Source organism: Aphelocoma coerulescens (assembly GCF_041296385.1).
Source record: "Aphelocoma coerulescens isolate FSJ_1873_10779 chromosome Z unlocalized genomic scaffold, UR_Acoe_1.0 ChrZ, whole genome shotgun sequence".
NCBI classification, from domain to species: domain Eukaryota; kingdom Metazoa; phylum Chordata; class Aves; order Passeriformes; family Corvidae; genus Aphelocoma; species Aphelocoma coerulescens.
In genome coordinates, this window is record NW_027184085.1 from 60,200,103 (window position 1) to 60,219,789 (window position 19,687).

General features: G+C 36.9%; 1 protein-coding gene across 3 annotated transcripts in view; it reads right to left on the reverse strand.

The window, feature by feature from the left end:
- COMMD10 (COMM domain containing 10) overlaps positions 1-19,687 on the reverse strand; it is a 121,429-nt gene that overhangs the window by 59,615 nt on the left and 42,127 nt on the right. The window contains exon 6 of one of the 3 annotated variants that reach the window (XM_069001968.1): positions 14,995-15,108. The exons of the other annotated variants lie outside the window; for them this stretch is intronic. Coding sequence (XP_068858069.1) covers positions 15,022-15,108 — 87 coding nt within the window. The 3' untranslated portion in view covers positions 14,995-15,021. Of the gene's footprint in view, positions 1-14,994; positions 15,109-19,687 lie in introns of those variants that run through there. 3 annotated transcript variants of the gene reach the window in all.

The following is a 19,687-nucleotide window of genomic DNA, read 5'->3' on the forward strand; positions in this document are numbered from 1 at the left end:
CTTATTTGATTCATTAACATTATGAAAGATTCCACCGGAACAAATGAAGAAGACACAGTAATAATTTAAATAAAAATGTTTTTCTTAAAAATTGTCACTTTAGCTTTAAAAAATAACACAACCACTAATCTTCTGCTTCATTGTCATTTTTCCTTCTGCTGGTAACCTGGGAAAGAGATTCCTGTTAGTGTAAGAGCTACAAAAAGACATGTGATTTTCCTATTGTATGGTTTCTCCACCCATTTTGAAACAGATCTAGAAGAGGGGGTTTCTTTTAATTGTACAGTCTTTGAAGAGATGATGACTGAGGAAAATGGCTAAAATAATACAGCAAACTTCTAAATCAAATGTGACATTGAAAATCCTGTAATTCTTTGTGTAGCTCTTTCCCTAAATTCCTAAAGAATATCAGGCATTTGTGGACAGAAATCATGAAAATATGAAAACACAAATACAAAAATGAAAATAAAAATATATGAAAATACAAAAAATACGAGAGAATACAAATAAAAAAATTAGTATTTACACAAGACAAAGAACTACAAGGTTAAAAACCACAGGCTATATGTGTGCTCTGCCCTATGGAAATCCAGCTAGGCACTTACAATGATTTAAATCACAGTATGGATCTGTAGAGTATCAGGAGTTCTGATACTCACCCTCTGGTGGTTTCTTCCAGGTGCCACAATTTCTCAGTGACATAAGAACTGTGTAACACAACTGCCAGACAGCTTTATCTGATCGCAGTATCTGTTAAAACTGTCCAAGTTATTAATATCCACTACCTACTGGTGGCTACATATAGGACAATCCCAGACTAGCTGCCTAAAAATAGGTATCTGCACCCCAAGATGACAGCCTTACAACAGACTGCCTTTTTTGTTCACTTTTCTAAGTGCAATTTGTTCTGTCCAAACCCCAGATTTGAAACACTCCAGCAAAATGTTCCAAGAAACTGTCTACATCTCCACTGCAATTTTCAAGTTCCAGTGCCTTCCTCAAGGTACCTGAGTATGTACCACCTTGTGTATACCACTTCAATACTCAGCTTAAATAAAATATAATACTTACAGACTAAAGTCATGGCACAGATAAAATGACAATTTGTTACAAGCAATAGAAACACACAGCAAAGTGCCCTGGTCTCCTGATGTTCTACCCAAAGCAGTTCTTCAATAACTTAGCACAGCACATGACCAGAAAAAATTCATAATGTCCTTCTTCTACAAGACCAACATGACTACCCATGGCAGAGTTCAGCTCTCAGCTACTACAAAGATCATGGTTCAATATTTAGCCTGAAGCAAAACATGTATTAATTCCACTCTTCCTTTGCAATACACTTTCTCCTCAAGCTGGAATATAAAAGGACAAAAAATCATCTCAGAAGCAGGAAAGCTGCTGCAAACAGCACTGGTTTAAAGCACAGAAAACCACGAGGTAGAGTAGGTCCCCAGGACCTCACCTGGAACACAGGAAGCACCAGTACTAACTCCCTTACTGGGACGAGGCATTTGCGTAGGCAGCATGATGCATCCTACAGTGACTGAGCAGGACTATCCCTCTGATGCAAAGACTGGTGTGATACTTTTGAGATGGCAGATAATGGAGATGAACAATATGTTGCAAACAGCATCCAGGCCAGTAACCTTAAATCACCACCCTTGATGGGGATTACCACTGTGTCATAACAAATACCAAAACAAATAAAGGTATATTGCACAATACAAAACAAGTACACTCAATACCCCCTGCTTTCGATGCTAGTAAGAAAGGCCTCCCTCCTAGGATTCTTCCTTTTGAAAACATAAGCATCATAATGATCTTTCTCCCTACATTTTGCATGAAATTTAACGTAGAAGCCATGAAATTTGACTAGGAGCACCAAGCTATTCCTTAGAGAGAAAGAAAAAACAACTAAACAAAAAAAAACCTCCAAAATCAAAAGCATGTTTCATAATAAAATGTGCCATGGCATTAAATTCCAATAAATACATTAATAAGAAGCTTAGCTAAGATGCATGATAAGAATACTATATAATTAAAAGCAGTATTGTATTGAACATTGGATGCCCTTGTTGCATTTCAGAAATGGATTTTATTATTTATTTTTCACTCTTAATAACACTGTTAATAACACCACTGTGGAAGTCAAAGCTATAATTCTGAAACATGAAACTGAAAAAAAAACAGAAAAAATATCCCCCCTTTCCTATGCTTATTAAGTTTATAAAGTATTTTTAGGATTTTATTCTCATTGCAAAATTTCATGAAACATTTCCTTTCCCACTCTTTAAAGACACACTTCAAAGAAATGTGAACGCTTCAATGGACATGAAATATAGCTGTGTTCTTTCAAACAGAGTTCTGAAATTAATTAAGCTGAAATACTGTAAAAGATACTACAATAGGAAAAAGCTGATGAACCTGTAACTGCACTTCAGCTGGGTTTGCTGTGGGGCAATATTTTTTTCGACACAGCAGCCACTGCTTTACAGGCATTTAGAAATTTGTTAAAATAATTGGAAGAATTAAGTAGGCCACTGTATGCATTGTGGAAGTCAGACACCCAGAGAAGCAGCTTAGGTATGTGCTGCTAAACATGCCTGAAAGTGGCACTGCTTCACATACTGCTGCTTTGCTTCTGCAGTCAGTTCAGGTGCTGAAGCCTTACACTTTGGTAGGAAACCAAATTTTAATTCTGCTTTACATATCTTAAGCAGGAGCATTTTAAATGCATAATTTTCTCTCTTTCCTATATTTAGTGGTTCTGGATGATAAAAGTTCACTTTCTGTTGCTTTACCACCTCTGAGGTAGTGACAGTAACAGCTAAAACAAGGAGAACAAACATTAGTCTGAAACAGGCGTTAATTAAACAGCAGACAGTTCTTCACTGCACAGAGGTGCAAGCATGAATACCAGTTCTCCAGACTAAAACTGCCCCTTTTATCTGCAAATAATTAGCTGTACCAAAGTAAATGAGTTCTACATGTAGTTTTCGTTATGTACTGTTCTGTACTTCCTATGTGCAGTTCAGACTTACAGTATGTATGAAGTCCCTCACACCTAAACCAGTTTTACACTTCACAACATTAAACCCAATTAAATGCAAATACAAGAAAGTAGAGGAGACCAAACAATGGATGCTTGTTGGGTTTATGAAGGCCACATGTGCCATAAATTCCCACTTTGATCTGAACATTAGCATTGTTTAAGATTTGTTTTCACTTTTTAAAAAAGGCTAATATGGAGTGATTTATTATTTATTTTTCAAGGAAGGTGGCTGGGGTTTATTTTCTCAATATTGTCTGGACACATTACTATAAATTTAGTTATTTTTAAAAGACTACATTATTCCATAAGAACAGATTTTTATGTGTAGATTATCTGCACTTTAAAATATCATCACTTAAAACTGTAAATAAAAAATAAAGAAAGTTTGCGTAGCAATCCAGCTAGGTTTCAGTATTTTATCCAACTTCCAGACATTATAATGCTCAATTATCAAACATTTATTAATAGATGTTATAAACACATTATTTCTTTCTTAAACCAAATCGGAGGTAGCATGCAAATAGAATCTCTGATCTGAAAGTTTCAACTTTTTAAAAAGCTGGAATAAATCCTCGTCTGAATCCCACCATTTTTTAACCCACCATTCTCTTCATAAAAGAAAGGATTCTCTGTTTTCCAGGAAATAATTACTCCTTCTGAGTAATCCAGTTACAGCTACATGGATGTCAACATTCAAAAGAAACACTGCAAACAAGTACACATATTGTCATATTTCTATCTGCAAATCATGGTAAAGGCTCTCCTTTTGGACAAAAAGGAGTTAGGCTTCAGTTCAAAAAGAGCTCAACCCCTTTCAGAAGAAATGAAAGCTAAGATTTGCACATGAAACCGGAGAGAAAAAGTCAAATTGAAAAATTTATGTTAAAAACACCAAAGCTTGCAGCACTATAAGCACTTAATGCAAGTGTTGCATGGTCTCCAAAAATCATGTCTTCTCACACTGAGTTGTACACTGCAAATTAGGGCAAAACATTCCAGGATTCTCAGATATGGTGTTTTTTTCAAATGTAGTGAAAGAAAGTAAAATATCAGTGATGCAAATGTTACCATACTCCTCAGTGTCCAATTACCCTTCAGATGGTCGGGTTGGTTTGGCTTTTTTTTAAAGTACTTCAACAATGCAATATTCCAGCAAACGTGAAAAAACCCTCCACTTTTATCTTGTAAAAACAAGAAGTACTTCAAAGTCCACATAACAAAGTCATAAGACTAAGTCTGAGCATGAAGACAAACCTTCTGCCTTCGTTTTTAGGCTTTGCTTTATAATCATTATGTGAGTTCATACAAAAACAAGCTTTAGGACTTAGAGAAAAACTTGGCAACTGTAAGGAACCACTTGTGTACTTGTTCCTCTTACCTTACAGTTCTTTACACCCCACAGGCTGAGTTAATTAAAGCTTCTTCTAACATGCACAATGGATACACTTGAACTTTATGGCAAAGGAAACTGGTGCTGTGTTTATAACATCCTATGATCTACTAAGTTTGTCTTCAATAGAACGGGGTTCTACAAGTTGTCCTTGGTGCTACCAGCTTTGCCACCTACCCTGGTAGCACTAATAAGGTATCAGCTCTAACACCACTACCACCACCACAGTCTAGCCTACTAACTGTGGTCTATACCCACCCACAACAGAAAAAACACACTTTTCAAACACATATATGAACTAATGATTTCCTACCACATACTGCAGAGATCAAATTTTATTCTGACTGACTTGTAGGCTTCTCCCAAGGCCACAGAAGTGTTTTCCATGGATACAATGGTTTGCACACAGAACACTTTTTCATTGTCCACCCTTCACCTTCTCTTCTTGAACATTTTGTCTGATCTGCTGCTTGCAGAAAAAAACCCTGAAGCTAGGCTAACACAAGCACTGAGTCTATTTGCCTTTTAACAACCAGAACACCATGTGCCAAAACCACTATTACACACGAATTGTGGGGCGGGGGGAAGGGGGAATTTTTTTTGTTGGAGAGAAGACAGGGAGAAAGAATGAAATATGGGGGGTTTTTTTATTTACAGCTCTTGAAAACCAAACAACACATATGAAATCACGAACTCCAAAACCACAAGCAAACTTTGTTATTACTTATTTATATTGCAAGCCATTCTGGTATGTGAAGAGGATTATCAGATAACTGTTGCCCTACCCTTAAAGCATCACAGATGCAGGTTGGTTAGACAGTTACTAAAGAACTTTGATACAGTCATGTTCTCTACAAAATAGCACACAGATTATTTTAAGTGTCACTAGAGTTCAAGTGCTGCCACTAGGGAAAATAAAAACACTTAGCTCCATTTTGTTCCTTCAGTGTGGTTTTGCTGAAAAAAAAAAAAAAGTTTAAATTTTATGTCTAATATAATATACTATGATAAGCATAGCTTAACTTTTTCTCACCATTTCCAATTCATGCTTCACTTACCTGAAAAAGCTCGATTTTCTTAACCTGGGTCTCTGCACTTTTTCTCCCTTTAGACCTATCTGGAGTTGTGAAGATGTCCATCTCCCATTTAAGCCTTTTATTTCATGGTACTGTTCTATTTTTAAGACTTAAATGTTTCAGTCAACATGAGGCATTACGGTAGGAAATAACTTGTGATCTGTTCCTCTGTGTTGCTTAATGAAGTAAAAAGGAAAGTTGTATAGCAGTTTGGCAGCCTTACTGGCTGTGAAGTGTCATTAAGTAGGAGATGGCAAGTTTTATCCACACACCTCTGACTACTAAATTCGCAAAACAAACAGAAGGTTTACCATGGGAGGTAGCGAGAAATCAGGCAATATCCTCAAGTCACTCTTCCAGTTAAACAGCGCGTGGTTACTAAAATTGCTATGGGAACATGGGAGTTCATCAGAAACAGTTTTAGACAAAAATGTTCCTTAACCTTTTATATTACCACTACTACTACAAAAAAAAAAAAATCAAAACCAAGGTGTAGAGTCTTGTTCTCATACACCAGAAAAAACTAAAACATAAGTCTGAAACAGTGTAATGATAAAATCTTTTATGCAGCCTTTGTTGCTAAGCTTTAGCATTTGATTAAGGAAAGAAAGTCTCCACATGTGCCCTACAGTGATGTACTTCACTTGATTTTAACACATTCTTTAATTGCAACTGAAAAAAAGAGGCCACAGCAAAACGATAAACAAGAGACAACTGTTTTCTTCTGAGTCAGTGCTGCATGCAATTATTCTGTTCAATGGACTACTCCTGTGATTTTGGACAGCAGTAACATTATATTCGGGTACCTCCACAGTGCACAAAAATTCTGCTTCAATTTCCATTCACGTTTTATGATTCACTGATTATCAAACTGTATTTAAAAAAAAAAAAGTCCTTTAGGCAAAAAAACCTGCTAAACCAGAATTTAAATTACTGTCTGCCACATTATTCAAATTTCCACTAAACCACAATGTCCTGTTTCCAAATATTGACAGTTGGGAAACAAGGGCTTACTCCTTCTAAACACCAATTAAAAAGTAACTTTCACAACAAAGCAATACAGTATTCCTCAAGAGACAGCTATTACACCACCTCCCCAAATGTATTTAGGAACCCTTGGTTCTCTGATTCCTGCAAAAAGGCCAAAATGTGGTCCAGAAATGAATATAAATGTCAGTTATTAAAACCGATGTCCCAAATGCAGAATTCAGGTTACTTAGGTTATTTCGATATAAAAATCTCGGTTCTGAAAAGACAAATTAAGTATTCCAGCCTAAATATATAACCAAAGGAGAAAAATGTATTTATTTTCCACATAGCATGTTTCTTTCTGCTTGCTGCCATTTACCCTATTAGGACTGTCCTTTAAAGTGACAGGGGAGAACAGGAGAGGTCATTTGAAATTTTTATGGCTTCTTCAAGGTCATGGGTATCATGGACATAATTTAATAAACTAGATCAGTTGGATTGATAAAGCACAAGGAATTAATTAAGCCCTTCCTCATAAAAAAATTTAATCAAGAAAAAGTAAATAACATACAGAAGCTTTTTACTTTCAACAAGCAAGCTATCCATCAGATTATGATGTCCAAAAAATTACTAGAATAATACATAACATATCCTGGTAAGAGTGTCTATAATAAATTATTCAAATAATAATGAATACATCTATGATCCAAAGACATAAAAAACAGGACTATTAGGTTAAGTCTAGTCTAAAAATTATGCCCAGTTTTCACTTTTGTCAGAAGCTACCACAACTCATACACCACAAGAGGCTGTAAAAAATCTCCTGCTCTGAGGAAGGCACAAATGGCCATTGGAAATGCAAATCTTAGAGAAAGCAAGGCAACACACCCCAGTGATTTTAAGATTTCTTCAGATTCTCTGCTTCTATGAAACCTTACTTAAAACATATAGCCCCACTGAGATGCAAATCTAAGTTTCATTAACACTGTCTTAACTGTGCCATAAACATCATGAAGGTCAAAATCCACTCCTTTACTCCCCCACTATGTTGCTCTGCATGTTGTATTTGCATTAAAAGCAAAACAAAGGAGTCAACTGCAACAATACAGTCCAGACCCACACAATGGTTACAGCACAGGATTAAAGACAACAAAAGCATGTGTGGATTTCTTATTTTGAGTGGCCGTGCCTCAGACATACTTATTGCTTCTGAGAATCTGACAGTGTAAGAATAGTTCAGAGTCCATGAACTGTTACAAAACACATCACAAATATCCTTGTTCCCTTCTGCTCACAAGAACCAGAATTAAGACACCCTGCTTCCCAGGAGACAGTGCTTGGGCTCTCTTCCTGAACTTACCACCAAAGTGCAGCATGACCTTTTGCTAATATTTTACCTCTGTGTGCATTAGTCTGTTTCAGATTAAAGAATTCAAGTTGGTCGTTCTCGTTTGGGTTTGTGGGTTTTTTTAACAATTTACAAATAGGAATAATATAGAAAATTTAATGTCAGAATCTACAACCTTACATGAAAATACATTCTCAGAAAAAAGTGACTCCATTCCTAATTCACAAGAGTATCAAGAGAGAAAAAAAATAATACCTCAACTCCACTGCAAAGGTTGTTTCATACGATAAAGAAAGAAAGGATTAATTTTGCATTTCCCAAACTTTTCACAAGTCTGATTTCAGAATTTAATCAATAAAATAAACAAGTCCCAAAGGGGAGTAGGGCACATATTTCAGTGTGTGGGGTTTTTTTACTTCAAATAAAAACATCGTTTTTATTAAATTAAATAAGTGAAGAAGACAACAGCCATTACTATTGTCACTATGTACTATAACAAGCACAACATATGTTTACCACAAGCAAGCACTGCATGTTAGGATGCAGTTTCATGTGACATTTCAGAGCACCTTCCACCAGCAGATTACCATAGTTAAGGAAAAAAAAATATCCAAGCAAAACCCTGCTTCCAAGCTTAACCTAATAATAATCAATATTTTATATTTTATAATACGCTTTCTGAAAGCTTTTTTGATTTATTAAACGTAGCAATGTACCACTTTACTACCATCTTTCTGTTCCTTACACTTTATGGAAACTAAATTTGAATTCAGTCCAACAATCGGCTTGTACGTTTTGGTTTTACAAACACCTTCAGTAGATTTAAAAAGTGATCCCACACACACCACATCCAGCAATGCCACAGAAATGCAGCCATGCACTCCACTTTCCCCCTGCCCAGCTCCTCCACCCTGCCCTCACTCACCACCCTCTTGCTGGTGGTGTTTGCAGTGACTGAAAGAAGTGATGTGTTTCGGCTGCACCTCTGAGGGAAGCCCCATCAGCACACTCCTGACACCTGACTTGCTTGTGGAGGCACTGCAAACGCACAGGAGCAGTGCCAGGTGTCACGGGATGTGCTGGGACTGCACATCCCAACAAGGGCTTCAGCAACCAGCCTGCAGCCTGCAGAGCTGTCTGCTGAGCAGCACTGAGCTGCAGTGGAGCACAGGCGTGTGCTCACCCCGCGACAGACACCAGCCGGGGCGCAGGTGTAACTGGGTGCACAGCTCGTCACACTGAAGTACAGTCAAGACGCAATTTTAGCTGCCAGTGTATTAAAATAAAGAACGTTGCTCTTCGTTAGTTCAAAGCAATATAGAATCAAAAACTTCCACAGCATTTCCACATTTTTTCTAGAGAGCATTAGCACAGCACTAAAATTAGTACCTAAAGAAAGCAGCGTACAATTCAAGGCATAACAGTAAACAGGTTAGAACACTGATACGAGGAAATATGAAAGTGCTAGACTAAAATCAAGAACTGCATTTAGCAGTAGTCTGAAGGAACATTTTCCAATGAAGCTGTGGCAAAAATGTGCTATTTTTAAGTACAACAAAAATGGATCATGACTGCAAGGAATTTACAAATGCTTATCTTATTTACACACAAAGTAACAAGTTGAAACAAATCCACCACTCATTTCAGACCTTCCAAGGGAACTTAATCATAAAAGTTACCTATTACAATAATGTATTTTCTCCACGCAGAACACTGCCGATTTTAGAAAGGAATATGCAGCAAAATTAAGGTCAACATTTCAAATGTTAAAGTTTTTCAGGGATAAAAACTTAATTTTAACATTTAATCTTCATATCTCACTCAGCAAATCCTACACTGTTAAAATGCAGAATCAGATTACAGGTTCATAGAAGAAATAGAAAAAAAGGTTTCTTGAAATGCTACTCTGTTATTGGTACTAAACAAACTTAAATCTCTAGTATTACTCTAGTAAAAATAAACTAAGTCAATAGTCATAAAGAGTCGCAAGAGATCAGAATCCAGGTCTCAAAATCATTTGTTTCCTGAACTGCAAGCTCTGCCCAGAGTAACTGCAACCACAAATATATACCCAAATGCTATTTTCATATAACATTAGATATAGTATACCACAGAATTTGCACTCCAGCACAGAACAAGTACTGCCTTTGGTCCTTTATCCTGTAAATAGCTTTTACCTCATTTTGGTGCTCATTCTTGTCCAACTGCCCCTTATTGTGCATGTTTCACATAATTACTATAATGCCAGGTTATGCTAACACACTACTGATCATTTGACATAGGTCCCAAGTCTGCCAGGTTATGAGCTACTCATTATTTTCCATTGTCTAATAGAGACTGAGTGATTTTTAATGAGAATCAATTTCATTGAAGAACTCATCTGCAATGCTATAGGGTTTTTTTTACATCTCTAATTAAGCAGCATTTCTAATGAAAATTCAGTTGGACATCTTAACGTAAAACTCAAAATGGAAAATGTGACAAACTGACTAGTACAGTGTGGTTTTTAGAAAGAGTCAAAACAAATTAAGAACCTTCCACAAAGCTAAGAGCAATTCTGCCTAGGACAGAGACTCTTCGATTTGTGCTTTTAATGTCCCTAGTTGCTTTCCTTCTCAAAAAAAGTGTTCCCATTTTTGACCCTCTTTGGAACCCATGCACTCCTGCTCACTTTTCTTGTTTAAGCAAAACAGAGCAGATTAAATATCAAATTATCATTCACCTATTCAGTATCTTTTTCAGGATTCTTTAGAAGAGTCTATTTACATTTTCTTAAATGAAATCTCTGCACAACTGCAGAATAATTTACCTTGAAAATAGGCCTCAGGAGGCCATCTGGCCAGGCCATTCCCACATTCCCAGCTCAAAGCAGGGATACCTCTGAAAGTCCAAGTATTTTGCTTTCCAGAGAATTTTCAATATATACTCCATAAATGTCTACTTCTCACATCTTAGTTAAGGACAGCACTTTCACAGTGTAAAAATTTCTTATTTTTCCAAGTTTCAAAGTTCTGAAGTTTCCAAACTTCACAACCATAACAAACCATGTCTTCCAAACCATATTTAGCCAGTTCCAGTGATGTTCTCAGTTTTCCTCTCCTTGAAAATCTTATTTGAAATACTGAAGGAATACACTGAAATCCTTTTGATAATTATCACTATAATCGTAGACAAGAATCTCTGCATTTCAGACGCAGTTTCCCTGATCACGTTAACTCTTTTTATCTTTTCTTTGACATTTTACCCTCTCGTCTATGATTTCCTTAGCTCCCTTAGAAACACACCGATTATTAGCTGAGAAAACAACGTGGTATACTAATTCCTGCAGCTCAAAAAGGAGTTTGATTCTCAGCCATACATTTCCTGCCTTGATCAATTTCATATATTCCCTTGATCCTTTAACCAAAACTATTTTGGCAATTTTATCTTATCTATTACTAATGTGCCCAATATTTACTCTAAATGTGGTCCAAATTGACATTGCCATAATTCCCATTTTTCTTCCTCTCCTGTTTTTTTTTCATAATACACGCTGATTACAACCAGGTAAGGTTTTGTTTCTTATCATTGCTATTTCATACCTGTACCTTTTAGTTCTATGCACTTCACCTACATATCAAATTCTTCTTATTGTATTCTTTGGCTTATGTTTGGACACAATGGAAAATTATTTTAAAACAGCTATGGTGGTACGAGATAAGTTCATGTCTAAAACTTTATATACAAACTTTATACAGACAGCTCTTTTAACTGAATTTTTTGGGGTTAAAATTAGGTCATTTTAAGGTTGAGCATATGAATGACACTGCTAATAACAGAAAAATAATCTAATCAAATAGCACTTCAGACAAACAGGTACAAACAAGACTACCAAAAAAAAGTGCTTAGCAATTTCCTGCTTTTTAAAATTTGTGTGAATTTTTGAAGTATTTCATTTTCTCTACATCTAACTGATTTCATTAAAAAGAAATGCAAATGCATCAACTTTAACAAATTCCATGCAAGTAATTTATCTTTCCTGCCTCTGAAAAGAGTTTTACAAACTTACCAAAATCATCCTAATCTTTGTATTAGTAGCAATACTAAAGGCACAAACATACATATTTAAGAGTCTCACTTTTATCTACATCTGTAAAGCAGAATGATGGTCTTAAAATGCCTGCTAAAATCTGGGAGATGACTGCTATTTTGGAAAGCCTGAGACCAGTAACCATGAAAAAGAATTGTTAACAGTTAAAAACAGAGCATAGCTTCAAGTTGCATTTTCTTTGCTATGTCACACTCCTCCCCACGTTAAGAACTCACAACTGCCTGCAAATCAGAGTCTATTCCCTTCTGTGCCAGTACAATTTCTTTGTAGATCCCACCAGAAACATAAGATCTCATGATTTCTAAAAGCTTTCAGGCCATCAGTTTTCTTTTATTTTCTAATTCATTTCAGGGCTCCATTTTGGAGCATAGCTTTACAAACATACAGGCACAACTGTGAGAATGTGAACTTCATTCACTCTCTACAGAAGAAAAAACACGTTTAGGGTTTTGATGTACTTAGAGGGAGTATCAATACAATTCTCAAGTGCCAGAAGGAGAAAGGGGTTTGGCTTTGTTTTTATTTCCAAGGTTCCTATCTACAATCACAGTTTGTTCTACTGCTTTTGTTTTAGCTTTGAAGGACCCTTAACTACTGCTCACAAAGGTTTCTATTTTCACATACAAAAAAAAATCCCACTTAAGTTAAGCATCATTAAGGATTAAAAACATCTCCAGCATTCTAACAAGAATAGCCAAGGAAACTGAATCCCCCACGACAGGCTCTTGTCCTTGATGCCTGTTCCAGAGGTAATCTTCTTCTCCTTCTTGGTCTAGAATTTCCTGCTCCATTTTGAACTAGTTTGTAGGCGCCATACAGGCCACAGACAGAGGAAGGGAATTGAGAGCAACACAGATTTTATTGTCACTTGCATATACGCAGTTCCTTACTACTTATATATATATGTGTGTGTGTGTGTATATATATATATATATATATATTTTTTTTTTTTTTAATTAGGAAATTATTTTATTACAATCAAAAAATTACAGGGAAAATACTTTTGGTCATCTCACCCATCTTTCTGCTAGTATGACTGCATCCTATTTTATCCTCCCTGGAAATGCTGGGGTTTTTTATTTTCTGTAGAGTATTCACCCACCTAAGGGAGTATCAGTCATCATCTTCTACATTATTTTATATACCAGCTTCACAAAGTAGAGAGAACACAGCTGATTCCCTGTACTAAGAGTAATGGCAGAAAGGAAGCCCAGCCAAGCCCTCTTCTGCTCCAAGGTGTATTATTTTCAGCACCTGCACTATGTGCTCTCCACAGTGCCCAGAAATGTGGTGTTCAATAACATCAAAGCCTGAGCTTAACTGAGAATGCTCATAATGACTTTTGGGCAAAAAACCAGGAGCTCTATGAAAAACCATTGGCAAAAATGGAATTGTAATTTTTATACCGTTTAGGTCAATTCAACTTGAAAGGCATTTTGTGGAACAAACTACAAGACACTTTTCTAGCCACAAAGGCTTTCTTCTCAACACTTTCACTTTCAGTAAAGATGCAAGTACTCTAACAAAAAAAAAAAAAACCAAACACAAACTCCCTCGATGAAAAAACATTAAAAAACCCAAACAAACAAGCAAACAACAACAAACACACACACAAAAATTCCAAACCCATAACTGAAAAGAGTGTTCTACTGGAAGCTTATGAATTAGATAGAAATAAGGAAACAATGATTCCATGTAAATACATACTTTTTAAAAAAAACTTTGCTTCCACAAAGCCGAAGAATAATTTAATTTGTCAGGCTCTGAGGTAATATGAAGATAATAACGTGTACATATACAATGGCAGATTACTTTTGCACTTGTTCCAGACCTCTTGCTAGAGCAGCAAACTCCTGGATGTTGTCTTCAGTGGTAATAACGTGCAGTCTTCCTGACATTCACACTAGCCTTACTCCTGCAACCTTTTATGACAGAATTAAACACATGTCAATTTCACCTGAAAATGGGGCATGCTTACCTGTATATAAAGACACATACTAAAATAATAGCACTTTGGTTTTGACACACAAAGCTGGTTTTGGAGTTTTATAGGCTAATACATGTTTGGTCCACAATTTTTATTTCCGTCTTTATTTAAAAAAAAAAAAAAAAAGAAAAAGGCTAATGATGAAAGCACACTACTGAAGTGTTTCATAAAACAGTGGGAAGAACAGAATGCCTTTTTTTATTTATTTTTCCAGGGTCTAAAGCCATATCACGATAAAAAGCCAGCAGTCTCCAATGGATTGGAATGTTTTGAAAATAAATTATTTTATTGCAAAGAAGGGAAGAAGGAGATTTGAACAAGCATCCTCAACGTGATGTCTCCCAGCAGTGCTTAAGCTACAGCACTTGCACTTCTCATGCTCTGCGTTGACAAATATGTTTCATCTGTCTATCCATAAAGAACAGACATATTAGATGCCTTTTTTGATTTTTTTTTCAGTTTTTTGTTGCCATATCCTTCTTCTGCCTTACTATTTGCACACTTCCTCAAAAGATCTGCTATTGGTCTGTGGTTCACCCTTGCAATGCACTCACTCAGATAAAAATGCCAGATTCCTCTCTTCTGAAAACAGTAAACACAACAGGTATTATACTCCATCCTAGACAAGCATCACAGGCCTCAATGTCAAAGTCAAGGATGGTTTCAAGTGCTTTGTGACTCCCTGAGGGCCAGAGAAGCATACAATTGCAGTCTGAAATGGTAATGTGAATTTTAAAGCAATTCTACTAAAAAAATAAAATCCAATTATGATTGACTTGAATTTTCAAGAGCTTTCCAGAATGTTTTTTTAGATACCAGCTTGAGAACAAAGCACTGCATCATTCTGCATAACCCTTCTCAGAGTGCATCATTTTCCTGCATGACAATCATCCTCAGTTTTACTCCAAAAAACCTCTTCAGGTTCCACTCAACTACAGGTAGCTCTCAAAGAACACTACTTTCTTGCATTTCTGTGCTCCTCATTGCCCTTAGTGCCTCCACCTCCCCATATCTGTTTCATGCACTTCCGTTCTGTGTTACACCATTTTCGGACATCACTGTGCCTGCTTACCTGCGGTCTGTCTGGCTACAGTACCCTTGACAAATTAATGCACTCCAACAGAGCAGCTCTTTGATGCTGAAGTGAAAAAGTTTTCCTGAAAAGGTTTACCTCTAAGTTGTCCCAAATACACCTACATTTGGAAAGAAAAAAAATAGTGCCAATATCAGTACTAAAACCCAGCTATTCTTCATCTCATCGATATTATCTCCAACCCATTTCGGTCCTCACAAAAAAGACTTTCATTCTCACTAAACAAAATTTAGTGATACAAATTTAGAAAGAGGAAATTAAAATGCTCACTCAAGAACCTGGTAAATTTTAGCATTCGAAAGTACAGACAGGAATATACTGCCACCCAGGAATTCTGAAACGGTATAGAAACTGCCTAAACATCTTGCATTTATATAACACTGTGCTGCATATCCTTTTGGAGCAGAAGATAACCTACAGCATAACAAGGGTTCTAAGGCCTCAAGAACAAAGGAAACTAAAAGGAAAACAAAGGATTATAATGATCTATTACTTTATCAACCACTGTTCAAAAATAAAAGGAACAGAAACAACCATAAAAAAAAAAAAAAAGTTACTAATTATATGTGGCAGTGCTTAATAGCTTGTATTGAATTTATTAGCCATAGCATGAAACTAAGGAATTCTGTCCCACTTGAATGGCAACTCTGATGTTTGAGGAATTTCAAAAGTATTTTGGAACCTGTTGCATTTCTTTGATTGGAGAACAATGCATCTGTTCCTACAAAAATGAGATGAGAAAAAAGAAGAAGAAAAGGGAATGTGAAGAGGCAAAGTGATCTAAAAATTGCAAAAAGGAAAGAAACAGCTCAGGAATTGTTTCACTGTTGTCAAAACTACTTTCCTGAATCTACAGAAAGCTTTCTTCCTGCCTCTAACTGCATCTTCAAATAAACCTCCTCCTCCTAACTATTCTTAAGATTTTCTAATAAAAGGCACTTATTTTCTAATAATAAGTTCAGGTATTTTCAGGCATAGGTTGCCTGAAAAACCATTTGTTCCTGAACAAAAGATGTATTTGTTTCCACGTGTGTATGGTTAGATTTTGAAACTTGTTTATTTAGGATTCAGAATAGAGGAGTAAATATGACAAGCATTTGAACTCCTCTGTGCAGTTACTGAATCCTACACTCAGTTCCAGGTTGCAAACCTTCCAAAACTACCAGGTATGATGGCACATCTAAGTCACCAGTGGGCAACACAGTACAGTGTCAATCCTCCTGAAAGCTTAAGCCCATGACTATCCTAAAGATACAAGGAAAAATTTCTTCACTGACACAATCAGGCATTGGAATGGGCTGCCTACGGAAATGATGGAATCACCATCCCTGAAGTGTGCAAACAGCATGTGGATGTGGCACTGAGGATATTGGTTAGCAATGCTAAGTCACTGGTTGGATTTGATGATCTTGAAGGTCTTTTCCAGCCTTAAGGATTCTGTGATTCTTTAATACATTTCTCCAACTCATGAAGGAGACAAGTGCACCCTTTAGTGCTAAAGTACCTAACCATACACCATACACCAGAACCATACACCAACAGTAGAGTAGTAGTAGAGCTCCAGAGAAATCTAGCTATAGGCAACTTGTTTTGCTGTCAAATTCCTAGTCTCATAACATGACTTATTTCCAACCATAGGCATCTCCCAACTTCTTGTTTCTGTTGACATAGCAAGAGAACCGAGAAATAATCTAGTATTTTTAGCCTTTTTAAAACTCTGCTGCCTCCCTCTATGCACCAGAAGTAATACAAGAAAAATACAAAAAAATATAGATCAGGCATTACTGAAAAAGAGAGAGAAGCATTTTCGGTAGCTTTGGCTCTCTTTTGCCTTTTGTATTATCCTATCATTACTCCAAGGCTTCAAAATGTATTCTCAGTAACAGGATCTGTCTCAATGTGGAAAAAAAAGATTTTTCCTCTGGCCCTTGAAATCTCTTTCTATTAGTGTCTTGCCACTGAATGTGCATTCCTAGAAATACGTGTTATTTCATTAGTTTTGATTTTATACAATCATAGTGACCAAGATTTTCCCAGAGGCTGTAGGCCATGCTGTGGGATGTGGTTTTCCTGTGAAAGAGGTCATATTTCATGTATTTTAACCAGTGAAAAAGGTCACTTGTCATAGCAGCTTATAAAGTTTGTTAAACATTTATACAAAGCCAAGTAGCACAAACTGAGATGCCACACAGTTTCAGATACCAGACTCCTGTCATTGGTAAACAACAGGAAATAAGATGAGTGAAAATTGTCTCCTCTGCATATGATTGAGGTGATGACCTACCTTCTTCCACCTGAAGAGGGACTGGAAGGAGTGTCACAACACGGTTAGACACCTGCCTGATGTCAAATGCTCAGCGTGTTTGATGGCATGTACTGCATATTTATTGCCTCAAGCAGGACAGATGTTTGCAACGCAGGAGATGTTAACTTTCTACTCTTTCAAGAACAGACATACTATTTCTCTGGAAAGCCAGATTTGGCAATTACCTTAGTCACAAACTGGCAAAAAAATTAGCAAAAGTAACAGGAAAGCAAGTCCAGCAATTCTGTAAAGTGGGCAATCAAATTGCTTTTAAATTCAAAACCATGCTATTGACCCCCACAGACGCTTGGTTTGAAACTCATTAGCATAAGAAGATCACTTCTCCTTGACAGTATCATTTTGTACCAAAGCTCACAAAACTATGAATTTAAAGAACTGACAAAGAAAAAGTAAAGAACAGGAGAGAATTATAATGGTGAACACAAATGTAAAATGAATGCAAATGAAGAAGTGTGGGCTCCTTCCATACTACTCTGAGCAGACCTGGTGAGAAGCCTGTCACATAAAACACCTAATTAGTTTGTAATAGTCTAAGCAATACAGAACTGCTGACAAGGTATGAACCAACAGAGTAATCGGAAATTATCCTTCTCACCATAATGTTTTTTAAAGGTACATGACAAAAAAGCAAGGTGTAACCTGCCTGGTATTGAGTTGGTTCAGCAGCTGCTCCTTGTCACCCATTCAACTGTTTTCACAGCCGCTTCTGATATGAGTACTGACGTTATTAGGAAGAAAAGATAAGCACATATCTATCCACAAGACACGCAACAAATTGCGTATAGAGGAGGAAACGTGACTGGAGGAAACATGACAGGATGCACAACCCCAAAGTGGTCCCAAAGTAAGCTGTGGGGCTTGACCCTGGCAAGATGCAAATGGCCTGACACTGAGCAGTTTTTCTCCTTTGGGCTGCACAGTACTTTTACTTTACTTGTTGTTACACAGTAATAGAATCTGTAATTTTTTAACCCAAATTAAGCTGTTTCATATGCAATGTCCTCATATTTTAGTACTATAAAAGAGTTCTGTTCAAATGCTTCAAAAAGTAATTTTTTTGTTTCTGTGGCTAGCCGTACTCTTCAAAGGTTTACAAAGGAAGTTTGCAAGCAAAATACTATCAAGCACTCAGTCTGAAGCTGAATCTTACACTAGTTTAAATTGAGTACAGTTAAAGCCACTATAAATCAACATAAACTATTGCTCTGCCACCACTCAGCAGTGCTTCTTCTGGAAGGAAGATAAATCCATTACACAAATTTAAAGGTATGACCAAGTTTCTCAAGTCCTCTGTAGGTACTTTGACTGAAACCTCACTTCATCAGTATCTTCCTCTGCAGAGAAGATGAATTTATGATTGCTTTGATCAAGACCCCAAAGGCAAAGGAGCCAGATGTTCCCAGGGTAGCTCCCCTGCTTGCCCGCTCCAAGGATCAGTACCCCACTGCTACCTCTCTTACAGGTCAGCACAAGATTCAGCAGCAGGATATGGCTCGCCTCAAGTTCCCCACTCCAGCACTGAGATGCTGAACCTCAAATTCATGCTGATGTTCCACTAGGCAAACATACCACTCAAATACAGCTCCACATGCCAGACTACACTCCCTGGTAAAGGAGTTAAAAAGTTTGTTGGAGAGCAAAAAACGAATTATAAATTAACTTTAAAAAAACAAAATCCAAGAGTTGCCATGCAAGGAAGTGAAGGAACAACAAAAGTTGACTTTGGTAAATATTCCCAGACTTTAAAAGTTATTTAAATATCATGAATATGGTATTTTCAATCCATCTGGCCCAACTTCTTTTTTGCCCTTCAGAAACTTAAGAAGGCAAAATCATACTTGTTAAATGTCACTTATTTTCAGCTCTTCCAGCTATTAAGACAGACATATTCTACCAACTACGGGTAGTAAACAGATTTTAAAAGCATATAATAGAATGATACAACTGTTAAGGCTAGAAAAGACCTCTGAAATCACTGGGTCCAACATTTAAACTAGCACCACTGTGTTCACCACTAAACCATGTCTCCAGGTGCCACATTACACTGCTTCCCTGGGCAGCCAATTCCAATGCCTGACTACCCTTTCAGTGAAGGTATTTTTCTTAATATCTAGTCTAAACCTCCCCTGGTGCAAACTGAGACCATTTCCTGTCACCTATCACTTGCTGCATGGGAGAAGAGACTGACCCCCACCTGGCTATGACCTTCTCTCAGGCAGTTGTAGAGAGCCATCAGATCTCCCCTTAGCTTCCTTTTCTCCAGGCTGAACATCCCCAGATCTCTCAGTCACTTCTCATCAGACTTCTGCTCCAGACCCTTCACCAGTTGAGTTGCCCTTCTTCTTTTTGTTAT